We start from the raw sequence: 23828 nt of genomic DNA, 5'->3' as shown, positions 1-23828 counted from the left end.
GGTAACTTCAGAATCACACAGCTGAAAAAATAAGGACTGACATGCAACAATACATATCACTTCTTAATGTTTCCTTTACTTTAGAAATAGATTTTACCAACTTGTCTGTTTATCCTCTGCTTCTGTAATTGGAAGGAAGATGATACAATCAGCATCTGCTCCATTTTTAGCCCTCTCATTAAAAGTAGGGGCCTATCGTAGACACAGCATAACTGCAGAGGAACCCATACCAGTTTCCGATACTAACTGAGATATTTGTTTAAAACAGGAACAAATAAACATAACCAGACATCATGAAATGATTTCAAGACATCTGGAAATCAACAGCATGAGAGAGAAGAACCAAGACTAACAGAAAGAGGTAACATAGAAACAAAAGAAAAGTTTAAAAATGTCTAATCAGTATCCTTGTGAGACTTAAACTAATATGTCTATAAAATAAGAAAGTTACTCATAAACAGATAAATAGAAAAATTAAAAGTTTTTTGAAATTAAAACATAATTGTCAAAATTTAAGAAGTTAACAGAAGTCCTGTACAAAAGAATGGACATTGCTGAAAGCCAAAGAAGAAATACGGAAGATAAAGAAAGGAAATCTAAAAATTAATACAAAAAGGCAGAGATAGAAATTGAGTGCAAAGAAAGGATATAGAAATTATAAATGGAAAGAAAAAAAAAGGCATAAAAGACCCATATGTCCCAAAACTTATCCAGAATGAGAGAGTAGGAGGAATAGATGGGAGAAAATAATCAAAGAAATAATAGAAGAAAATTTTTCTTGAATATTCAATTAGTTGATAAGATTTAGTGAGCTGTTACTTTCTGCCAGGCATTGTTTTTAGCATTTATAGATCAGGAAAGAAAACAGGAAAAAAACAAATCTCTGCCTTTGGCACAAATAATTAACAAACATATACACTTAGATATATCCCAGTGACATTTTTGAACTTTGAGAAAAATGATAATATCTTAAAAGCCAGTAAGGGCCTGGGCTGGTAGGGAACATTTATCTACGAAAGCATCAGACTTATCTGAGACTCTTAGCAAGCTGGCAATAAAATAACACTTATGAATATTTTAAGGAAGGAAGGTAATTTTGACACCAGAATTCTATTACCAAACTGTCAATAAAGTGTGAGAGTGAAGAAAAATCTTTTATTGAACATCTGAGGACCCAGAAAATTCATCACTCATGTACCCTTCCCATGAAAAAAAGCAAAGGAAAACTGCAATGTGGAGTTTCTGAAACCATAAAGTGAATTTAAATATACACCACAAAATATGAGAAAGAATAGGAATAATCCAGGCAGTAAAACAAAGTCAGTATGATATCTGAAAATCAAGCTTAGAAAGCCATCAGTTGACATTAGAACAGCATGTTAGAGGCTCTAAAAATGTCTTCAAGAAAAAGTAATATAACAGAAAATGTGTGACTGAAAATCAAGAGTGTAAATGTATTGTGAAACTGATATATTATAAAAAGTCTTATAATAATATATTACTGATACAGTTTCATACTGATAAGTTGAAGGGTTATTTTCTCCTGATTAACTATAAAAAGGTAATATTTTCCCAGTAAAAATAAATGTAATAAAGGCATGGTCTAAATATAAAACCCTTTAAAATAAAGCATAATTCTGGGCAACTGATACAGTGTTAGAAAGATATTTCAAGGGAAAAGCAGCTTATCTTCAAGAATAAGGCAGATAGCCTCAAATAAAGCATAAGAGCATTTATCATTGATATTAGCTATACCCTGTGAAGTTCAGGTGCTCACATCGGGAGGTAAAGCTGTCCAAATTCTTGGAATATGAGGTTGTAACTGGGAAGGAACTGGAACTAGGGTGGGAGATTTTGTAGTGGTTCCCACATAGCAGGTGACCACTGATGGAAGCTGTGAGAAGAGGAGATGGCAGACGAAGAGGCTTTGGGAGTCCACCTTTTAGGAGGTGAACTGAGGAAGAGCAGGCACAGCAGGCTGCAAAGGAGCCCTCAAATCTAAAAATGTGCACTCTTCCAGAAAGGAAGAGGAAGTGTCCAAAATGGGAGCCATTGGTGATTAGTGACTGGAAAGGAGCCAAGGGCACTTGGCAGGAACTGATGGCCCAATTCTGCTCAGTGAGGAAAGAAGGCAGCTTGCAGGGCAATTTGGAGTTAGAATGCAAGAATCATCACAGTCACCACAGTCTACTCATAAGAAGCCATGCAGCAGGTTGGTGGAGAAAAAGAAGCCCTAACCTCAGCTATGATCATCAAAATGGGTCCTTCAACTCAGGCTGGGCTGGGGAAGAGAAGCTGGCTTGCTTGTGTTGTAAAACTTTCAAAGTAAGAGCATCCCATGCTTGATACTTGCTGCATAAAAGCTTTGCTATATAGTTTGTCTTTTTAAAAACTGTTACAGAAACTACATTTTATAAGTGTCCACAGGCATATCCTTGTCATGCTTTTGCAGTTATAAGAAGCAGAATTCCTGGTTGAGGGTTATAGTCTTGCTGTCTTTGATTTTCTTCTACCTGACAAAAAGGCATAACCTGAGGTTAATGCATCCTGCTGTGTATTCTGTAAATAATCCCATTATCATACAGCAACCCAATGAGCACTATTTACCTTCACAAAATATCAACAGATAACCAAGCTGCTCTTCAGTACAGCTGTAACTGTGGCTTATGAAGGCAACCAAGTCACGTCTTTCAAACTGGCTTTGCCAGGAGAGAAGGGTGAATTTTCATCTAGTTGGCAAGTCAGATGCCAACACCACAAATGTTAACCCAGTTAGCTCACTCAGAGAAACTATGTATTTCATGCCCAGAAGGCAGCCAGGAGATCTGATTTTGGGTTGTCCATTCCTTGGATGGGTTTTCAGTGAGTGGAAAGTTACTGAGCCTAAGGCTGGTTATGATGGCGTACCTGAAGCATCTGACCTCGGAGGTGATCATTTTTTAAACCCTCTCTAAACACCACAATTATTTTCTCTAATAATCATACAATAATCATTCATATTAAAATAATCATTTTTCTTTAGTTTTAAACAATTTAAAAAGAAATTCAAATGTTAAAGATATTATTCAGATTCAACAAGATATTTAATGTATGAATTTGCACTTGCCAACAAAAATATACCTCGTGGTTTACATACTGCTTCACTGTTTTAAATTTTAAGTACAAATAAAAGCTCCCAATAGTCATACAAAATGACATAGTGGATGTAATTCAAGTTCTGTTCTTTGTGTTTACAATCACAACACTATTGCTTATTTTATATGAACTGCTGAAATTCAGGAATATGCAGTACAACGGGGATGGGAGACACGACCTGTGCTACAGTGGCTCCACCAATCTGGAGCCCTTTGGAATGTTTTCTCAAAACAAAACTCATGTAGCTGAATGCCTCCGTGCTACAGGCTGACTGAATAATGAGAGTTTGCCAAATCAAATTCTATGTGCAATGCAGCGCTTATTAAAGGATCAGTAACAAAAACGTGTATTGATGTGAAAATTACACATATACAGTTGACCCTTGAACAACATGGGTGTGAACTACATGGGTCCACTTATACACAGATTATTTTGAGTAAGTTTCACTGAGGGTGCCTGCCTCCCCTGCCTTCCATCTAGCTGCCTCTTCTGCCTCTGCCACCACTGAAACAGCATAACCAACACTTTCTCTTTTCCCTCCTCCTCAGCCTACTCAACACGAAGACAAGGATGAAGACCTTAGTGAAAATCCACTTCCACTTAATGAAGAGTAAATATATTTTCTTTTCCTTATGATTTTCTTAATAGCATTTTATTTTCTCCAGCTTCTTTAATTGTAAGAATATAATATATAATACATATAACACACAAAATGTGTGTGGATGAACTATTTGTTATCATTAAGGCTTCTTCTGGTCAACCACCAGCTATTAGTAGTCGAGTTTTGGGGGACTCAAAGTTACACATGGATTTTTGATGGCAAGGGGGAGTCAGCATCCCTAATCCCCACATTTCTCAAGGGTAAATTGTGTTGTTAAAACTCAATGGTAACTACAGCAATCGTTTAGAATTTAGATCAACAAAAGTTTTCCAAAGTGGAGTATTTTATCACTGGCATTTTTACAATTTCTGGCATCTGGGGGTAATAAAAAGCAGGTCAAACTTTTGGTGGCTTTCATTATTATTATTAAATTCTCTCCAGACAATGCATGCTCTTAATCTGCACCCAGCATAGAACACTCCCAGTGTACTTTCCTTTGTGCACTTCTGACTGTGTCGGTCCTGCATTTCCAAAAGTGCTTCTCAAGAGGTTGATTAGCTAGAACCACTTGTATTGATTGGCCAGAAATTTCCTTGTGTGACCAAGAAAGCCATGAACATCTGAGAAGGATTGCTACAAAAGCCTATCCAACAGGAGTACTTCATATTGGATGATTGCAACATGACCCAAACCCTCTCAGTGCTGAATGCACATTTATATATACTTACATGAGGTGGTGTCTTTAAGTACAATATGCTATAGCTGGCACATATTGAAAAACTTTTACACGTGACTCCCTGGATCAGAAGGATGTGTTAGGAACTCAGAGTAGTGGTACAATTGATCATGTTCCTTTTATGCAACTTTAAATAGCCTAAAGCAAAATAATAATAATAATAAGTAGTAATGTCTTTGTATACTCTCATAGCCTGTGATGCAGGACTAGCTCTAATCCAAAATTTTATTTTTACAAAAATATTTGAGACACAGCTCTTATTGTCTGTATTTTATAAATGAGTAAACTGAGGCTCTGAGATATTAGGTGATTTTCAAACACTACTGTCCATCAAATGGTTGGAACACAATAGAGTGGGACCCTGAGCATGACTTTCTGAGTTCAGAGTGCTTTCCACCATGCAGCTCTGAAGTGTGGTAGGGACTCTAGTAGATGAAATGGTAAGTAGGACTGCTTACTGGTTACAATAAGTTTTCAATCTGTTATTTAGTAGCTGTTCAGATTTCACTATGTTTAATCCACCAGCAATGACCTTTTCCTTCTTGCGTACCTGGCAGATGCCTATACATTTTTTTTTTAATTCTACTTTAGGTTCTGGGGTACATGTGCAGATCATGCTGGATTGTTGCACAGGTACACACATTGCAATGTGGTTTGCTGCCTAGGTAATGGGGAGATGCCTATACATCTTTTAAGCCCTATCTCAAGAGAAGCCTTCAATTTGTAAAGCCTTTTCTGACACCACAAGTAGGGTTAGTTGCTTTCTCTTTTGTGAAGCCAATCCACATGTGTGGATTCCACCACTCCTGTCTCACATGCCTTACTAGGCTAAACTGTAACTCCTAATTTGCATGTCTGTCTCTAAAGTCAACTGCAAGCTCCTAAGATCGGGAGCTGTCATTTATTCTTTGTATTGCTAGTGTCTAGGAGGGTGTCTGGCACATCAGCCTCTGAGTAAATTTTACACACTATGCATCCCTATTTCTGGGAAAAAAGATAACAAAGTATTTCTAATTGAGGGTGAGTCAGTGTAACGTCACCCTCTTACACTGAGAGAATATATCCATTAAATTTTGCTTGCTTCCTCTTAGAGATGAAAAATCAGAAATCTAGAGAGAGAAAGAGACTTGCATCACTGCCTCCACTTACAAACAATGATATTGAGAACATAATAAAATTATCCTGTGAATGAAATCAATATTCTATTTCGTAATGCTGCTAAATACAACTTCCAAAACAATCTTAGCAAGCTGACAAAAAATATCAGAGCTGAAATGGGTCTTTGAAAACCATGCAGCTCAATATCCTGATTCTATATGTGAGGAAAACAAGGTCCTGATCTGCTAAGTGACTTGCCTAAGATCTCATGTTTGGTCAGTGGAAGACACAAGCCACCAGGCATTTTCCAATATCCATTGCCGCATCTATTATCCAAAGGAAGAAGACAATTGATAATAAAAAACAAAGTCCAGGGGGCAAAATACTGGTATGCTCACCCACACACTCCCTGATCAAGAAAATTCAATGGCTGAAACATGAGAGAATTATTCAGTCTGCCACAGGACTCCTTAAAATGCAAGTTTTATTCTTAAGATAAACTGAAACAAAATTCTACTCTCAAACACAAAGGTTTACATACACTTTTGTAGCAAAATAATTAATGTCATAAAGACATCAGGGCAGGCTTTGGAGTACAGTCCAGTTTGAGAAATACTACCTGTCAGTGCAAGAGATCTAGGTTCTAGGTCCAACTCCAAAATTTGTTTGTTCTACAACGAAAGATAAATCTTTAGCCTTGTTAAATGTTCCACATCTACTGATTGATGTCAGAAATATGTTTCTGTCTTTTGTATACATTGTCACAAATGAGAGACACACATGCTGGTATCATATACCCTCTGATAGCATGTAATGCAAATGGCACTCTATCTCCAGGGAACATTTCCCCCAAACTCAGAATCCCAGATTAATCAAGAAAAGCATCAAATGCACAGAAACTCAGGAATTTTTTTATGAAATAGCTCAACAATATTTCTCAAAACTGTCACAGTCATTAAAAAACAAGAAAAGATTAAGAAACTTTCACAGCCCAGAGGAGACTGAAGAGACATGAAGGCTAAAGGTAATGTGGTTTCCTAAATTGGATTATGCATCAGAAGTAGAACTGTGAAAAACTAAAATATTGTTTGAAAATCTAGAGTTTAGTTTAATAGCAATATATCCAGGTTGGTTTCTTAGTTTTGACAAATGAATATGCAAATTTAAGATGTTAAATTAGGGGACCTTGGGTATAATATATGGAAACTCCCTGTATAACTTCCCTGTAAATCTAAAGTCATTCCAAAATTTAAAAAAAAAAAAAACTATTTTGAAAGATAAGATGACACCTGGAAAGACTTTCTAAAATGTAATAAATGATATCCAAATGCTAGATCATGTCTAGAGAGAAGTTAGATTTCTGTTGAGTTTTCAGTGGATTAATCTGGTATATAGCCTTTTATTTTTGCCTCTAGTTTATTCTTTTCTAGAAGATAAGCCGAACAGTACTACTGTCTATCCAAGAAGCAGTATCATCTGTTAATCAGATTTATACATATTTGTAGTGAAAAGAGCACTGGATTAGAAGTGTGTTTATTTCCAGACCTGTATTAGAAATTTAGACAATAACTTCACCTAACTTGCTTTGTTTTCTCATCTGGAGAAAGGGGAATACAAGTGCAAATTTTATGAAGTAAAATTTTATGAAGCAAATTTTATGAAGGTTTTAATGAAGTAATATGAGTGAAGAGGTACTGACGACTACAAAATCATATGTTCATGTGATGGATTATTGTGCTTCCATTAGCTTTGGAGACAATATGAGTGTGAAAAAAAGAATAACAGTCTTCCCAAAATGTGGGAAGACCATATATTCGAATCCTCCAAACCTGTGAATGTATTACTTTATATGGTAAAATATACTTTGCAGATATGATTATGTCAAGGACCTTGAGATGGAGAGATCATCCTGGCTTATCTAAATGGGCCAAATGCAATCATAAACATTCTGAAAAGTGGGAAGCAGAAGGGTCCGAGTGAGAGAAAGATGTGTGATAACAGCAGCACAGATGGAAGGCATGCAAGGAAGAGGCCCTGTGCTAAGTATGCAGGTGGCTTCTAGAAGGCAGGAAAGGCATGGGATTGCTTTCTCCTCAGAGGCTCCATAAGGTAGACTGCCCTACTGACACCATGATTTTAGTGTCCAACCTTTAAAATGGTAAGAGAATAAATCTGTTGTTTCTAGCTACTAACTTTAGCATAATTTGTTACAAGAGTGATATGGTTAGGCTTTGTGTCCCCACGTAAATCTCATCTGAAATTGTAATTCCCAGGTGCTGAGAGAGAAACCTAGTGGGAGATGATTGGATCATGGGGGCAGTTGCCCCCACATGTTGTTCTCATGAGACTGAGTTCTCATGAAATCTGATGGTTTTATAAATGTTTGATGGTTCCTCTCTTGCTGGCAGCCTCTCTCTCCTGCCTCCATGTGAAGGTCTTTGCTTTACTCTCACCTTATGCCATGATTGTGAGTTTCTTGAGGCCTCCCAGTCATGGGGAACTGTGAGTCAATTAAACCTCCTTTGTTTATAAATTACCCAGGTAGTATCTTCATAGCAGTGTGAAAAAGGACTAGTACAAGGAGCTATAGGAAACTATATACAATGACTTTAAATATCATTTAATTGGGATGTATTGAAGGATAAGCTTGTCAAAGGGGGAGTGAATGCAGGTCTCTTGAAAGGGGTGGTCACATAGTGAATTTATGAGGAGAAAACCTCAGTAATTCACTATATGCAGCAAAGCAAAGCTTTCAAGAAATGATGTAGCCATTTTTTTTTTTTTTTTTTTTTTTGAGATGGAGTCTTGCTTTGTTGCTCAGGCTGGAGCACAGTTGTGTGATCTTGGCTCACAGCAACCTCTGCCTCCTGGGTTCAAGTGAGACCTATGTCCCAGCCTCCCAAGTAGCTGGGACTACAGGTGCCCACCACCATGCATGGCTAAGGTGCAGTCACTTTTAACAGCTTACGGTAATATATAGCAGCAAAGGAATTACCTAGTGGTGGAACATATAGTTAAAAGGAAAGCAGAATATAAAAACATATAAAATCAGTCTAACCATGTGACAAAGGAAAGAATGTTTTCAGGAGAAAAACCCAATGGTGCTGAGGGGTAACAACTTGCTAAACAGATTAGCATGGATAAAAGGGAGTCAGGTGCGAAGAGTCAAGAAAATTGGAAAAAGGTTTTCCAGAAATCATTGTAGCCCCCTCCCATGACAGGCCCAGAGGCCTAGGAGAACAAAATGGTTTCAGGGACGAGGCCCAAGTTACCCCCAAGCCTCTTTGGTATGCTTTCCCAACATTCAAGCTGCTCCAGCTCCAGCTGAGGCACAAATAGCCCCATGTATTATTCCAGCTGCTGTGCCAGAGAGTGTAAGCTATAATCCTCAGCAGCATCCACTTGGTGCTAAGTTTGTAGGCTCCTAGAATGCAAGAGTAGTAGAAGCTGCCAAGCTTCTAGATTTCAGAGGATGTATTGGAAAGCCTGGGTGCCCAGGAATAAGTCTTCTGCAGGGATGAAGCTCCCACAGAGAGCCTCTACTAGGGCAGTACCCATGGGAACTGTGGGAACAGGGGTTCTTTAGACCCCAGAATTATATAGTCACTGGCAATGAGCCACACTAGCATGGAAATGCTGCAGGTACTAGATTCCAAACTGTAAGAGCAGCCCCCCAGAAAAACTATGGGGTCAGGGCTTTCTGAGGGCTTGGGAGCCCACTTCTCATGGAGTCAAAGATTATTCTGGAACTTTGAGATTTAATGTCTGCTTTGCTGAGTTTTAGACTTGCATAAATACTGCTACCCATTTCTTTTGGCCAATTTTTCTCTTTGTGAATGGGAATGTTTACCTAATACCTGTGCAACCATTGCATATTGGAAGTAGATGAATTGCTTTTGATTTCACAGGCTCATAGGTGGAGGAAGGACTTGCCTTGAGTCTCAGGTGAGATTTTGGACTTTTGGGTAGATTCTAGAACAAGTTAAGACTTTTGGGACTATTGGGATAGAATGACTGTGTTTTGCTATGTGAGAAGGATGTGAGGCATGGAAAACCAAGGGTAAAATGTTCCAGTTTGAGTATTTGAACCTTCAAACCTTATGTTGAAATTTGATTCCCAATGTTGCAGGTGGGTTCTAATGGGAGGTGTTTGGGTCATAGAGGCAGATTGCTCATGAATGGCTTGGTATCATCCTTATAGTAATGAGTAAGTTCTTGCTCTATTGGTTCCTGCAAGAGCTTGTTGTTGAAAATAACCTTGCAACTTCTCTGTGTTTCTTGCTTCCTCTCTCACCATGTGGTCTTTGCACATGCTGCCTCCCCTTCCCCTTGCACTATGAGTAGAAACAGCCTGAGGCCCTCCCCAGATCCGGATGCCATGCTTCTTGTACACCAGCCTGTAGAACCATGAACTAAATAAATCTATCTCAAAATTCTTTATGAATTGTCCAGCCTCAGGTATTTGTTTATGGCAACACAAATGGAATAAGACAGCCCCCAAGATTCCTACCTCCTAGCATGAGTGGGATTTGTGGGTATAATGGAATTTCACTTCTTTGATTAGATTACCATTTCTGGCAAAGATGAAAGGATTCTGCAGATGTGAATAATGTTCTTAATCAGTTGACTTTGAGTTAATAAAAAGGCATGTTATACTGAGTGGGCTTGACCTTTAAAAACGAGTATAGATAGGCCTTCTCAGGATGGGGAGATTCAAAGTAAGTGAATCACTTTCCTCCCAACCTTGAGGATGCAAACATCTGTGTTGTGAACTGCTTATGGAGAAGTGACAGCCTATAGGAGACTAGGGTCTCAGTCCCACAACTGCATGGAACTGAATTATGCCAAGGACCTGCATGAGCTTGGCCCCAGATGAGAATGCAGCCAGAATGACACCTATTTTAGCCTTATGGGATGCAATAGAAAATCCATTTAAGACACGTCCAGACTTCTGACCCAAGAAAACTGTGAGACAATAAATGCGTGTCATTTTAAACTACTAAATAACTGGTAATTCTTATGCAGCAACCAAAAAATCCATGCGGGTACCACTTCATGAATTAAGCAATGAGGAGCATGCACAGCCCCAGGCAGGCCTTCCTGAATCAGCAAGTTATCCCCACCATCCAGCCAGATTTCTTTCCTGGGGGTATAGTGGAGAAAGAAGACCTTATACTCCTTACTTCTGTTAACCATGAGACTTTTTTAAACAAACAAACAAAAAATGGACATTTTGATAAACAGATATCAATGGCAACCCATATGTGGTTGGGTATAATTACTTTCATTGTCCAATAATCTTTAGATTTTAAAACTACCCAAGAAGAAACAGATGGAAAATAGCATGTTGGGAAGGTTATTGGCCTGGGCGAGCCATTTCTACCCAATTTTAAAGAATACAACAAATGATACTGTCCTGAGCCATAGCAGCCTGCGAGGTCCAATGCTGATCAAAAACGGCAGCAATGAGTTCCTCTATTAATCATTCAGAGGAATTCTATATTACGATGTTAAGCTGCTAAGTAAGTGGTGATCTATAATTCTTCAGAAATCCGTTTCCCAGATCTCAGAGGAAGAGTAAATTGCTTATAATTATTTATTGTCCTTTATTTCCAGGATCTCCATCCAAATACTTTATATGGCCCACAAGGCCCTCTATGAGCTGGCTCCTGACCACCCCAATCTCCAACCACTTTGCACTTGGCACTTTCCACTTCGGCCACAGTGACCTTTGTTCCATTTCTCATACATGTCATGCCCATGCTTGAGGCTCATTCTTTTGCCTTAAATAGCTGGTCTAAGCCCACTCTGCACTAGCTATGCCCTTCCTTAGCTTAGCTTCTCCTGGATTACACAAGGAGGCTCTTCTTGATCTCCAGACTATTTCTACTGGGCTTCTCAAAACCTCGAGTACTTTCCCTTTATAGCATATACCACAGATTGTACTGAGGTATGTGTTATTATTATTATTTTATAACTCAATTTAAAGGTTGAGGAATAGCCCTTGACTCTGTCTCCAGAGTCAAGATTTTCTTTTGTCTTTTTCGTTAAGGAGCAAAAATTACTGTCTATTCTGACCCAAGTTTGTTTGGCAAACATTGAGTCCCTGCTGCATGGAAGGCCTGAGGTATATCCTGGAGGGATAGGTGGTGGAAAGAGACAAGGTCCCTAACCCTAGAAGCTGCATCCTCCCCAGACCCCTCACTGCTCCTGCCTTAGCTCATACTACCCTCTTCTCTGGCTTTGAATTCTATAAAAGTTTCAACCTCTTTTGGTTCTTTAGGGTAAAATCCAAACTTCTAGTTCCTTTTGGGTAAAATCCAAACTCCCAGTTGGTATGGCCCTCCATAATCAGGCCTCTGCTGCTCTCCAAGGCCTTAATTCCCAGAGTTCCTCCTGCTCTAGAGAACATTCTCTTCCAAGCCTCCAGGCCTTTGCCCGTGGATATGATTTGGCTATGTCCCTACTCCAATCTCATCTTGGATTGTAGTTCTCATAATCCCCACGTGTTGTAGGAGGGACCTGGTGGGGTGTAATTCAATCATGTGGGTGGTTATTTCCACGCTGTTCTCTTGACAGTGAGTGAGTTTTCATCAGATCTGGTGGTTCCTTCCCTCAGCTCTTCTCCTCCCTGCTGCCCTGTGAAGAAGGTGCCTTGCTTCCTCTTCTGACATGATTCCAAGTTTCCTGAGGCCTCCCAAGCCATGCTGAACTGTGAATCAATTAAACCTCTTATCTTTGTAAATTAACCAATCTCATGCAGTTTATTATAACAGTATGAAAACAGACTAATACGGTAAATTGGTATCACAGAGAGTCAGTTGCTGCTACCAAGATACCCAAAAATGTGGAAGTGACTTTGGAACTGGGTAACAGGCAGAGGTTGGAATGGTTTGGAGGATTTAGAAGGAGACAGGAAGATGCGGGAAAGGAACTTCCTATAAACTTGTTGAATGGCTTTGATCAAAATGCTGATGGCGATATGGATAATGAAGTATGGCCGGTTAAGGTGGTCTCAGCTAGGTCTCCACCCAAATTTCACCTTGAATTGTAATAATCCCCACATGTCAACAGCAGGGTCAGGTGAAGATAACTGAATCACAGAGGTGGTTTCCCCCATACTGTTCTCATGGTAATGAGTCTCATGAGACCTGAAGGTTTTATAAATGGGAGTTCCTCTGCACAAGCTCTCTTGCCTGCTGCCATGTAAGACCTGACTTTGCTTCTAGTTTGTAAATCTTAGCCAAGAGTAACCCTCTGGGACTGGTAAGGGGCTCCTTCCCTGAGTGTATGATGGTATGGAGGGTGAATGTACAAACACAGTCAGGGCTCTGCCTGCAAGACAGACTCTAGTTGTGGGTGAGGTCAGAGGAAAGCATAGGTTTCAGCAGGTAAACAACATCTGTTAAACACTGGGCAGGTAGAATCCCAATATTGTGTTGCCTCCTTTCCATGTATAAACCCTATTGGAGCCCTTGTTACCCTGAGTCATGGGTTTATGACTTATCTTCCTTTAGACTATAGACTCACCTTTGAGTAACAATCATGTGTTGGTTACCCCTTTATTAACCACCCAAACTTGGGGCTCAGAACAAGGTAAGTACTCCATAAATGCTATTGAGCTGGCCAAAGGCAGGCATTTGGGTGCTGAATTAACCTTGCACTCACCATTGTTATAGAGATCATACATTTTTTATCCACCACAGCTTTGTTGAAGTTACAGATTCACAACTGTTATGCCAACTGACTATTATTTCTAGACACTTCAGTGAGGAACTTATGGGACAATAAAACTAGTTCAGTCATACCAAGTTCTCTATTTCACACATCCATAACCTGAAAAAAAATCTCAGTAATAAATTGAAGAACACTCTTAACTTTATAGTCAAGTAGTAAGAGGTAAGGGGTCCATTTTTTGCCACAACTACCCACTCATATAAAGTAGCTCATCTGGAGTCAGATGTCAGAGCCCCAGGTTCAATTACTTAATTCACAAATTCTCATGACTCTTATTCTTTTCAATAGAGTTGGAGTTCCTAAAAGTTTAGAAAGTGAAATCATCAGATACCAATCTTCTCTACCAAAAAGCCCAAAGGCTTTAGGACTGTTAAATTCAGAGGATGAGGAAGCCATCTTTTAGTTGTCCACCGTATAGAAATCCTTGACCTTATAAATTCAAGCATCCCTCTTGTGTCAAGCATCTTGAGAAACCCTTGCACACATTACTACACCATCCAGTTTGTAGTTGTCTGCCTCTTCTTAAGCAGATACCAATAACAATTGACATATACTGACTCAACATGCACCAGATGTTACCATAAGCACTTTACCTCCATTATGTAATTTAATCCTCAGTACACCTCACAAGGCTGATTTAATTCTTATCTCCATTTTACAGATGAAGAACCCAGAGGGCGTAGAGTAGGTACATAACTTGTTGACAGTCCTACTAACAGGAAACCACAGAACCCAGACTCAAGCCCCATCAAGTCTGACTTCAGAGGCCATGATCAGACTTACATACCTTACTGCTTCCCATGTAGTACATTTGAGAGTGAGGAAAAGTTCAATTCTTTTATATCAACACGTAAGGGAACAACAAAAATTCTTTCCTATGGTTGTCTTAAAAGCAAAAATCAACTCAAAAAAACCTTGAACATATATAAAGAAAGAATGTGACAACAGAGAAGAAAACACCAAAAAGTGTGAGGCAGACACACAACATTTTGCGGCGATGACCCAGTGTTACCTATGGCCATGTCAATCACTACAGAAGATGTTCTCTTTAGGGGTAGTACTAATTTAGCAAGACTTCTTATCACCTGAAGGGAATACCGTTTGTTTTCTTAATTCCATACTCACAAGGTACAAGAATATAATTATAAACGTAACTTACAGGATACCTTGAATATGACAGATTTCTTACGGAAAAAGAAGTATATAAACATGCTAGTTCTTTAAAAGGGATGTCCTCAACTGTAAATATTGAATGGCATGTATCAACATTATTTCACACGAACATAGCTTGTGCCAATGAAATTGTTATAACATTATCATTAGAAACTGGTCATTTCTAGATGTATTAATCAAGTTCAGTTTCTATGTTCACTGGGCCATAGAACAGATGTGTCATAGTAAATTTATCAAGTTAATAATGTTCATTTCTGAGGCTATTTGGCAGCCAGCCGGCTTTTTCCTGGGTCATCCACTCTCCCTTACCATGCCTGCTTTCCTCCTACTTCAAAGCCTCAAGAAGACTTTTAATTGCCCCATCATACAAATGAGAAAAACGGTGCTCAGAGGGGTTTTGTGACTTGCCTAGCTCTGCACAGCTGGTGTAATAGACTCTACAGAAGGACAGGAAAAGAAGATATAGAAGCCATGAATGAACGAGGTGACCTGGGACACCGCTCTTTCTATTTGCCACCAACTACAGAGACCTCAACTGACATCTCCAGCCCTCTGTTTTCAGTGCCTGAGTAGGGACTGCACATTGACTCCTGTTGAGAGCTTTATTTCTTATTCTCACATCTGAGCAGTTAAAAATACTTTGAAATATGTCACCTGCCTTCCCTTCTATCCTTGCCTTTTGCCTGCTTTTCCTCTTGCCCCTCTCTTTACTAAAGCAGCAAAAGCAAGTGGACCATTAAAAGCAAGAGGACCATAATGAGGGTAAGAGTAGTGGGAGGAGATGCAAGGACCCTCCACCTTGCTTCTGAACTAAAGTCATAATATAATCCTTCCTTTAATCTGTCTTTAGTTCTCTGTCCTCTGCCCCATGCTGACAGGATCCACTTTGCCTGGTATTTTTAGCTGGTGCTTGGCCCGATGTGCTAAGTCCTGGCCATGGATGCTGCTAAAGTGACAGCATGTGTTCCAGCAAGCTTCATGGTCATGGTCAGTCTTTTCATAGTTCCTCTTTCATTGATGTTAAAAAAAAAATGGCTCTTCTTCACTTAACCAGATGTCAGCAGACAGAGCTTGGGCCCTCAATCATCCACCTCCCTCCCCCTGCCAGAGCATCTATAGATGGAAGGACATTGAAACTGCAGGCTCAGATGGGGAAAAAAGTACTCTCATTGCCCATTATGTAACAAATTTTGGATAGAGTATTCATTAAATACATAAATTAGACTACCTCACGGTTTGCAATATAAAATCCTGGAAATAATGCTAGATTTCATTCTAAATATTTTTTAAATAAGTAAAATAAGAATTGATGTGTACTTACCTGGAACAAAGCTTCCCTGGACCACCTCCTTGTATGCCCACCAGCCTTCATGGATTTTTGGTGAATTCTGTTGAGCTAAAGGAAAAGCAAAAAAAGAGAGACTGAGATGATAATAGAGAAGCTGTGTCCTGGCTGTCCAAGCAAGAGGAGTGAGTATCCATGAAATAATCTTCTTCTACCCCAAAGTCATACTACAGCAGCAACCTTCCTTCCCCCTTCCCTTTTTCTATTCAAAAAGATCATTGATGAGTAAATATATTATAATAGAATTTTTATTGAAAGTACTCAGGTATTTTGATTGATATTTAAGAGACAGTAATTATGTACTTAAGTCCCCTGCTACTTGTCTGTCTTCTTCATCTTACACACACACACACACCCTTGCTGGAATTGAGGAGACGAGGCAGATCCCAACCATGTATGTGCATGGAACCCTTGTTTTGGTAGAGATTGAAGTTTGCTGAAGGAGTCAGTCTAGAAGGTTGAAAGGTATACATAGCCAGCTTTCCTTAGGTCCCAGGAAAACAAAAACATAGAATATGGTCCCAGGAAAATATAAAATAACTGTGGTGACGGTTTTTGACATCAGAGGCAAAAAGGGCAGAGGGCTCAAGATACTGGAAAATATCATGGAGATCCATGACCTCGTCCTGACATGACCTCAGGGAAACCCTTGAATTCATGACAGTTGACAAGCGAATTGGGGCAATGCCATTACACAAGCATGTGAACTCCAAAGTATAGATGATAAATAAATTTATGCTTATCCCTTTATCAGACTGCATTCATATTTCAAGTCCCAGCCACATTGGAAGAAAATAAGTGAATCAATCATATTTGTAATTGGGCTAGTATATAATTAATGTTAAACCTTCACTTTTTTCATTTCCTTCTTTAAATCTTGTGGGGGTTTTTTCCAGCCTTCCTCTTCAAAGCTGTAGCAAAATGACTCATAATTCTGAGTTAGAAAGAATGGGTTTAAGATGATGACTTTGAATGCAAGACTTTGTATAGAGAGAAGATATACTAGATTCCTCTAGCCTCCAGGTAAGCTTGTATTGTTTAGCTTCAAGTCTCTTCTCATAGTATAGTGGAGATACCTTTTCTTCCTGTGATTTTTTATTTATAGAAAACAACTTTATTCAGAAATTTCCAATTATTGGTTTATAAGTTATTTCTTTTTTTATTGCATTTTAGGTTTTGGGGTACATGTGAAGAACATGCAAGATTGTTGCATAGGTGCACGCATGGCAGTGTGATTTGCTGCCTTCCTTCCCCTCAGCTATACCTGTCATTTCTCCCCATGCTATCTCTCCCCACCTCCGCACCCCCCCGTCCCTCCCCCATTTCCCCCCAACAGACCCCAGTGTGTAGTGCTCCCCTCCCCATGTCCATGTGTTCTCATTGCTCAACACCCACCTATGAGTGAGAACATGCAGTGTTCGTGTCTTCCTGTGATTTTAAGAGCCCTGAGGCTTATATCTTTGTGGCTGAAGGAGATTTGCTGACATAGGACGAGTGAAACTGGAGCCTACTCCTGCTGGAACTGACAGTGGGCTTAGGGAACTTTAAAAACAGATAGCAGAGAGACAAAGAACTTATTTAAGACTCTGGAAAAATTACACCTTTAAAGTTGCCCAGCACAAATTTAGGGCATGGACACACAAAAGTATACTGGATTTCCTGGTATTCTTATTGTCCCTGTGGTGTGGATAAGGTTCAGACGTTTCCATAGCCCTTGAGGAAGATCCCAAGGTCAGCTGAGTTGGAAGCCAGTGCATCTGCCCCTGGACAGCAGGCTAAGGAGTAAGTGACCGCAAAGTGGAAGCTGGAAAAGTTGTGTCCAACCAGAGAGTCGGGCAGAAGATTCCACTGAGACTCTGAGAATTTGTATCTCAAGGGAAAAACAAGGAGATATGAAGTCAGCCAAGAGGTCTTTAGGCCCGACCAAGTTGAGAAACCAAATCAAGGGTGATATGGCTGCAAAATTCACCAAGTGGGTAGACAAAGAACATTTCACTAGAGTTCAGAAAGTATTCTGATTCTTCCTGACCCACCCTCCTTCTCCCCCAGTTCATTAAACAGTCTTCATAGGAGCCAGAGGAGAATCACAAAGGCTTAGAAACCTGTGAGATCAGATATCTAATGGCCCTCTTATGAAACAACTACTTTGTAATGCTCGCCTTGACTGTAATTAAATAAAATTCACAGACAACGCAACCTACTAAACAACAACAACAAACCCAAACCCCAACCCTGACACAATTCACTAAACTTCAGCCTAGCTCTGCTAGACATGTAAGATGTCTCCAGCCTGGGCAAAATGTACATTTCTAACATCTTGAAAGTTTTGAACTATAAACATCACCTAACAGCTTTGCATCAGAGATAAGCCAGGACTGGATTTCTTTATCACAGACAAAACCTTCCGAGGTTTATAAAAGCTCACACCAAGTTTTAGCCAATCAGGATTGCTGACTGTCACCAGACAATTTAAATCATAAATGCAGCCTTCTATCTTTAAGCTAGGAACTGGTCATTGGGGAAGCTGCATTGTTTTGCATATGTTTCATTAAACCAAATAAATATCCACTTATGCTCAAGTTTTGTTTTACATTAAGATTTTATCTAATTTCTTTTACAATATTTATACACATCACTCTAAAATTTAATATAGTGCTTTAACTATAAGTAAAAATAAAAGAAATGTAATTTATAATAATATATATTTCAATGTGAAAATGCCTGAGCATGAATGCTAGAACAGAGATCGGAAAACCAGTGCCTGCTAACCAAATATAGCCCACTGCCTGTTTCTGTACTGCCCAAGAACTAAAAATGAATTTACATTTTTAAATGGTTGAAAAAAAAACAGTTGAAAAAAATATTTTGACATGTCAAAATTATATTACATTCAAATTTTGGTGTACATAACATTTTATTGCCAAATAACCACACATATTTATTTACATGTTCTCTAGAGTTGCTTTCTCACTGCAGTGGCAGAGTGGAATATTATGACAGAGACCATTTGGCCCACAAAGCCTAAAATGTTTCCTCCACGGCTCTTCACTGAAAAAAATTGTTGAGTGCTAATTTACATACATAATTTCAAAAACAATAAATATAATCAATATATGTATTTATATACAACATGTATTTATAATACAAAGGGGAATACAAGGAACATAATGTATAATAAAATATTACATATTTCAATCTGAAAATAGGCATGATGCACTAGAAGATAAAATGAAGAAGTTGGATTCTTGATTGCCAAAGACCTAAATAACAACTTTCTAGTATATTGGAGATTCCAGAATCCACAAATGGCATTGCTCTCAATGGTATGTGATTTTCCAAAATAGTGAACAACTCTTGGCAAACATTAGAACACAATTAAGTACCAGTTTCTCTTGATTTACATGATCTTTGCATTTCTAAAGAACCAAGTATAATAGAACTTTGTAAGACATGCTTTGTGTGCATATGCAAAATGAAGTTTGATTGGAGGGTCAGATAAATAAAACAGTTTTTCAGTCAAATGTCTGTTGGGACATGGGATAATTTATCACTGTTTCTAACTATCTAGTATGTCACAGAGCATAGCATCTCTGTTCGCCTTTAGTTGGTGCTAACTGCTACTCTTTTGTTATAACAAGCTCAAGTACCCTCATCTATTTCCAGAATATTCACCCAGAAACAGTGACATCCCTGTTGACAGTCACTGACCTAACGGTGCTATTTAAAGTACTTATATATGCTAAAAGAGATAAAATGAAACATTACATTGAACACTAACCAAATGCCCAACGATGATAGACTGGATAGGGAAAATGTGGTACATATACACCATGGAATATTATGCAGCCATCAAAAACGATGAGTTCACGTCCTTTGTAGGGACATGGATGAACCTGGAAACCATCATTCTCAGCAAACTGACACAAGAGCAGAAAATCAAACACCGTATATTCTCGCTCATAGGCGGGTGTTGAACAATGAGAACACATGGACACAGGGAGGGGAGCACTACACACTGGGATCCGTTGGGGGGAAATGGGGGAGGGGCGGGGGGGTGGGGAGGTGGGAAAAGATAGCATGGGGAGAAATGACAGATACAGGTGAGGGGACGGAAGGCAGCAAAGCACACTGCCATGTGTGTACCTATGCAACAATCTTGCATGTTCATCACATGTACCCCAAAACCTAAAATGCAATTTAAAAAAAAAAAAAAAAAAACCTTAGAAGAATAGAAATTCAGTATACCACCTTAAAAAAAAATAATAAAGTACTTATATATGCTAAAAGAGATAAAATGAAACATTACATTGAACACTAATTGGAAGATACTGCTTTATCTAAATAGACAAAAGACACACCTTTCCCTATATATTTGAATTGTAGTGTCATACCAAATACAGTTGCCACTCCATTACACATTCAAATATTTTTTCTACTCTTTCCTGCCACTTGACGATATCATTAAGAAACTTTCATTTCTACAGGGGATAAAGCAGTAAGGAAAAAAGAGAAAGCATAGATGTGTGTTTTTAGGATGGCAAAAAGGGGGAAGCTAACTTGAATAAAAACTGAGTAAGATGACTAGATTCTTAGATTTTTAGATGCATTCCTGTTCTTAATCTCTCTTTCTTACATGTGCAAATCTTCTACACATGCCTATAAGGACAACCTGTCAGTCAAACTGAAATATCAATTTAAGAAACATCCCTCTAGAAGGAAGAAGAAAGAATATTGCAACTGACAAGATTATCACCAAAAGCCTCTGTTTCATCCAGAAAGTTGCAAAACACTTTGCTCTTTCTTCATCGCCAATCATCACTTCTTCAGCTATCCCATTTGTTCAGAGCTATGTTAGATTTTAGCAGTTAATAAGACAATCAGACCATCTGAATAAAGCCTACTGGAATAGTAGAGCTGCAGACCTCCTGTTAGCTGTCTTTGATGTACCTCGTGAAGAACCCAATTCACCCTCCAAAAATCCATCAGCCTGAGCGCCCATTTGATGTCTATCAATTACAAAATATAATATCTGCAGACTTGAGTTGAAGAAAATAAAGAGGTTTTATGTAGTATGTTTACAAATGCCTTGGATACTCAGTCTGGCCTCATACTGTTTGGCAATTTAGAAAAGAGAGGATGGTACATTTAAAAAGGTACCTCATTTAAAGTTCTGCCACAGTGCTACAAGAAATTTATTTTTGACAGATCTCCTAGAGACATACAAGATTCCTGTTTTAACACCTCCCACCAGATCCTTGGTAGTCATCTTGTTGTTTACATGTGATTTGAAGTGAGTGAAAAGCTGATCGAGAATTCCTCAGAGCAAACAGGTGAACAGAGAGCCGCCTGAGCTTTTCCAGCATTCTCTGCTCCTCTTTGCCTATGTATGGATCAGAATTTTTTAATGTGTAGCCAGCCCCTGGGAGAAATCCAGGTGTCTAATTAAAAAAACTGTGCTGACAATAAAAACTGTCATCACTGCCAGAGGAAAACATATACATAGCAAGGAAAAATCTATTTCAATTTTATTCTTGGTTTATTTTTCACTGTGACAGTTTGAGAACTGATGAGTTTCCAAAGAAAACTCTGAACCTCAGGATTTTAAGAGACAACATTCATTGCTCCAATGGCTTCTTATACAAACGAGCAGAATTATCTTACATAATTCTACTTCTGAATGAAGGGGATAGCTGAAGAAGCCATGACTGGGGATGAAGAAAGAGCAAAGTGTTTTGCAACACTTTCTGGATGAAACAGAGGCTTTTGATGATCCCTTCTTGCACAGAGAAAGAATCTCATTTATAAGAGTTTGGAGTCTTAGAACAGAGGTCAGCAAATTTTTTCTATAAAGGGCAACACAATACATATTTCAGGCTTTGAGGCCCATACTATCTCTGTGATAACTACTCAACTTTGCCATTGTAGCACAAAAGCAACCACATACAATATGAAGGGGTATAGCTGTGTGCCAATGCAGTTTTATTTACAAAAACAGAGAGCTAGATTTGATCTGTAGGCCATAGTTTGCTCAGTCCTGTCTTGGATCTAAAAGATTTTTGTTATCTAGTTCTGTTTCTTACTTAAATGTTTAGAAGTGAGCTACTTTACAAAAAAAAAATCAGAATGTTGAAATATATGGGCATCTAAATTACATGTACCTGGTATCTGTTCAATATGCACTGCGGAAGGTATGTGTCATGCTAAATCTTTTCCAGATCTGAAATTGGTCACCAGCATCTACATAAAGTTGAATATTTCCCTCTCTTTGTCCGATTTCCATTGGGTTAAACCACCAATGTTGATGGAGCCTCATATAAACAAGGCCAACAACCCATGCTGGGTTTTTCAAAGCAGTAAACAAAGACCTTAACAATACCTCAATCCCCTTTATCCTTCCCACAAGTTCATAAAATCTGTCAAGAAAGTATGGGTCTGTCAACCAACTTAAGAAAATTATGTTTATATTCCCACTGAACACAAATACAGCCATCACACCAACAAGTCTTTGGATGGAGACTAAAACCTCCCAAGGATGAGGTGATCTGGACTGTAGATAAATCCCTATCATTAACAGAGTTTACTGCTTCAAGTCACGTAATTTAACTAACTTAGGTTCAGAGAAAATCTAACTGCGAAATACCTCCATTTGCAAATCACAGAGGTCTCTTGACCTGGTGGGAAATAAGGCTTCAAAGCAACGTCTGAGACATCACAGCTGAGGTGGGGAAGGAATTGGTGTAATAGCAAACAGAGGAGCCCTCACAAAGGGATCCAGTTGAGAAAGGGGCATTACTTAATAAAAGTCCACCATCAGTCAAAAACATACCAAATCGTAAGTACACACATTGCAAAAACGAGCTTCTGCGCCCTGGATTAGAACAAGCACACCTGTGCCACTACAACTAGCAAAGATGGAGCCAGGTATAGAGGAGAGGCAGAGTACATATGTCACTGTGGTTACTTCATTTTAATGTAATGGTAGAAGCACTGAAAGGTTGTTTCCCTAAGAAACTGCATTTCTCTGCTGGAGGAGGTAACTCAAGGAGGAAGGAACCAAGTCTGTTGACCAGGAAACACCCTAAGTTGGAAGGTAAAAAAAAAAAGTACTTCTAACATTGGATGCATATCCATGACATCACTATCTTTCCTTGAATGGCCAGTCCTGTCTTCTAAATGGGAAGCAGGAACATTGAGAAGTGCATGGATCATCGGAAGAAACATAAATGACTGCCCCATTGAGCTGCATGGCACTCACTAGACAGGGATAATGCCCTTCCTCCAGTGCTTGACTTTGACAAGACCCAGAAGGTATTTTTCTTCTGTGCACTCTGCTTAACATGTGGTCCTACAGTCTAACATTTCGATAGTGCCCCACACTATCTGTTTTCATATCATTCTTTCCCACCTAATGGTAACCTTCCTGAGGTCAGAGAATATACCTTATTTTAAAACTCCATTGTTTGTGCAAAAGCTTAGCACATATGCCAGAAAAATGTTAGGTGAATGCCTGATACATGTGGTAGTGAAGCTGTATATTATACCAACTTGCAGCCCAGCTCACACAATCCTTGGGAGGTTTTAGTCTATATCCAAAGCCTTGTGCGTGTGACGCCTGTATTTGTGATCAGTGGGAATGTGGACTGTAATGGTTTCAAGTTGGTTGACAGGCCCACACTTGCTTGACAGATGGAAGAGCACCAGGAGCTGACACCCTGCCTAGGGAAATCAAAGCCTGAGCAAACCCACTTTTATTTAGCACAATGTGTTTCATTTAAAGGCAAAGGGGAAAATGTGTCATACCTGGAACTATTTACATCTCTGTCTTTCTTTACTTTTCCCAAATTCACAAGACAGGATGAAACTCATTTTTCTCTCTCCACCCTATGTGACACCCCCACTTATAAAAACTAGACAGAACACTCAAATCGTCGAGAATTGCACTGGCTAACAGGTGACAAAGCTACTGTTTCCAAGCACAGAAGATGGGTATGACCTAGAATCAC

At 39.0% G+C, this 23828-nt stretch overlaps 1 protein-coding gene across 2 annotated transcripts in view; it reads right to left on the bottom strand.

Annotated features, from left to right (window-relative positions):
* The window catches only part of CA10 (carbonic anhydrase 10), a 538401-nt gene that overhangs the window by 428656 nt on the left and 85917 nt on the right, over positions 1 to 23828 (bottom strand). For both annotated transcript variants that reach the window (XM_003931317.4, XM_074388566.1), the window contains exon 2: positions 15802 to 15876. In XM_003931317.4, coding sequence (XP_003931366.1) covers positions 15802 to 15876 — 75 coding nt within the window. The remainder of the gene's footprint in view (positions 1 to 15801; positions 15877 to 23828) is intronic.

The sequence above is a fragment of the Saimiri boliviensis genome, chromosome 17 (assembly GCF_048565385.1).
Source record: "Saimiri boliviensis isolate mSaiBol1 chromosome 17, mSaiBol1.pri, whole genome shotgun sequence".
NCBI lineage: Eukaryota > Metazoa > Chordata > Mammalia > Primates > Cebidae > Saimiri > Saimiri boliviensis.
Note: the sequence above shows the minus strand (reverse complement) of the source record. Positions and strands in the feature narration are given on the sequence as shown.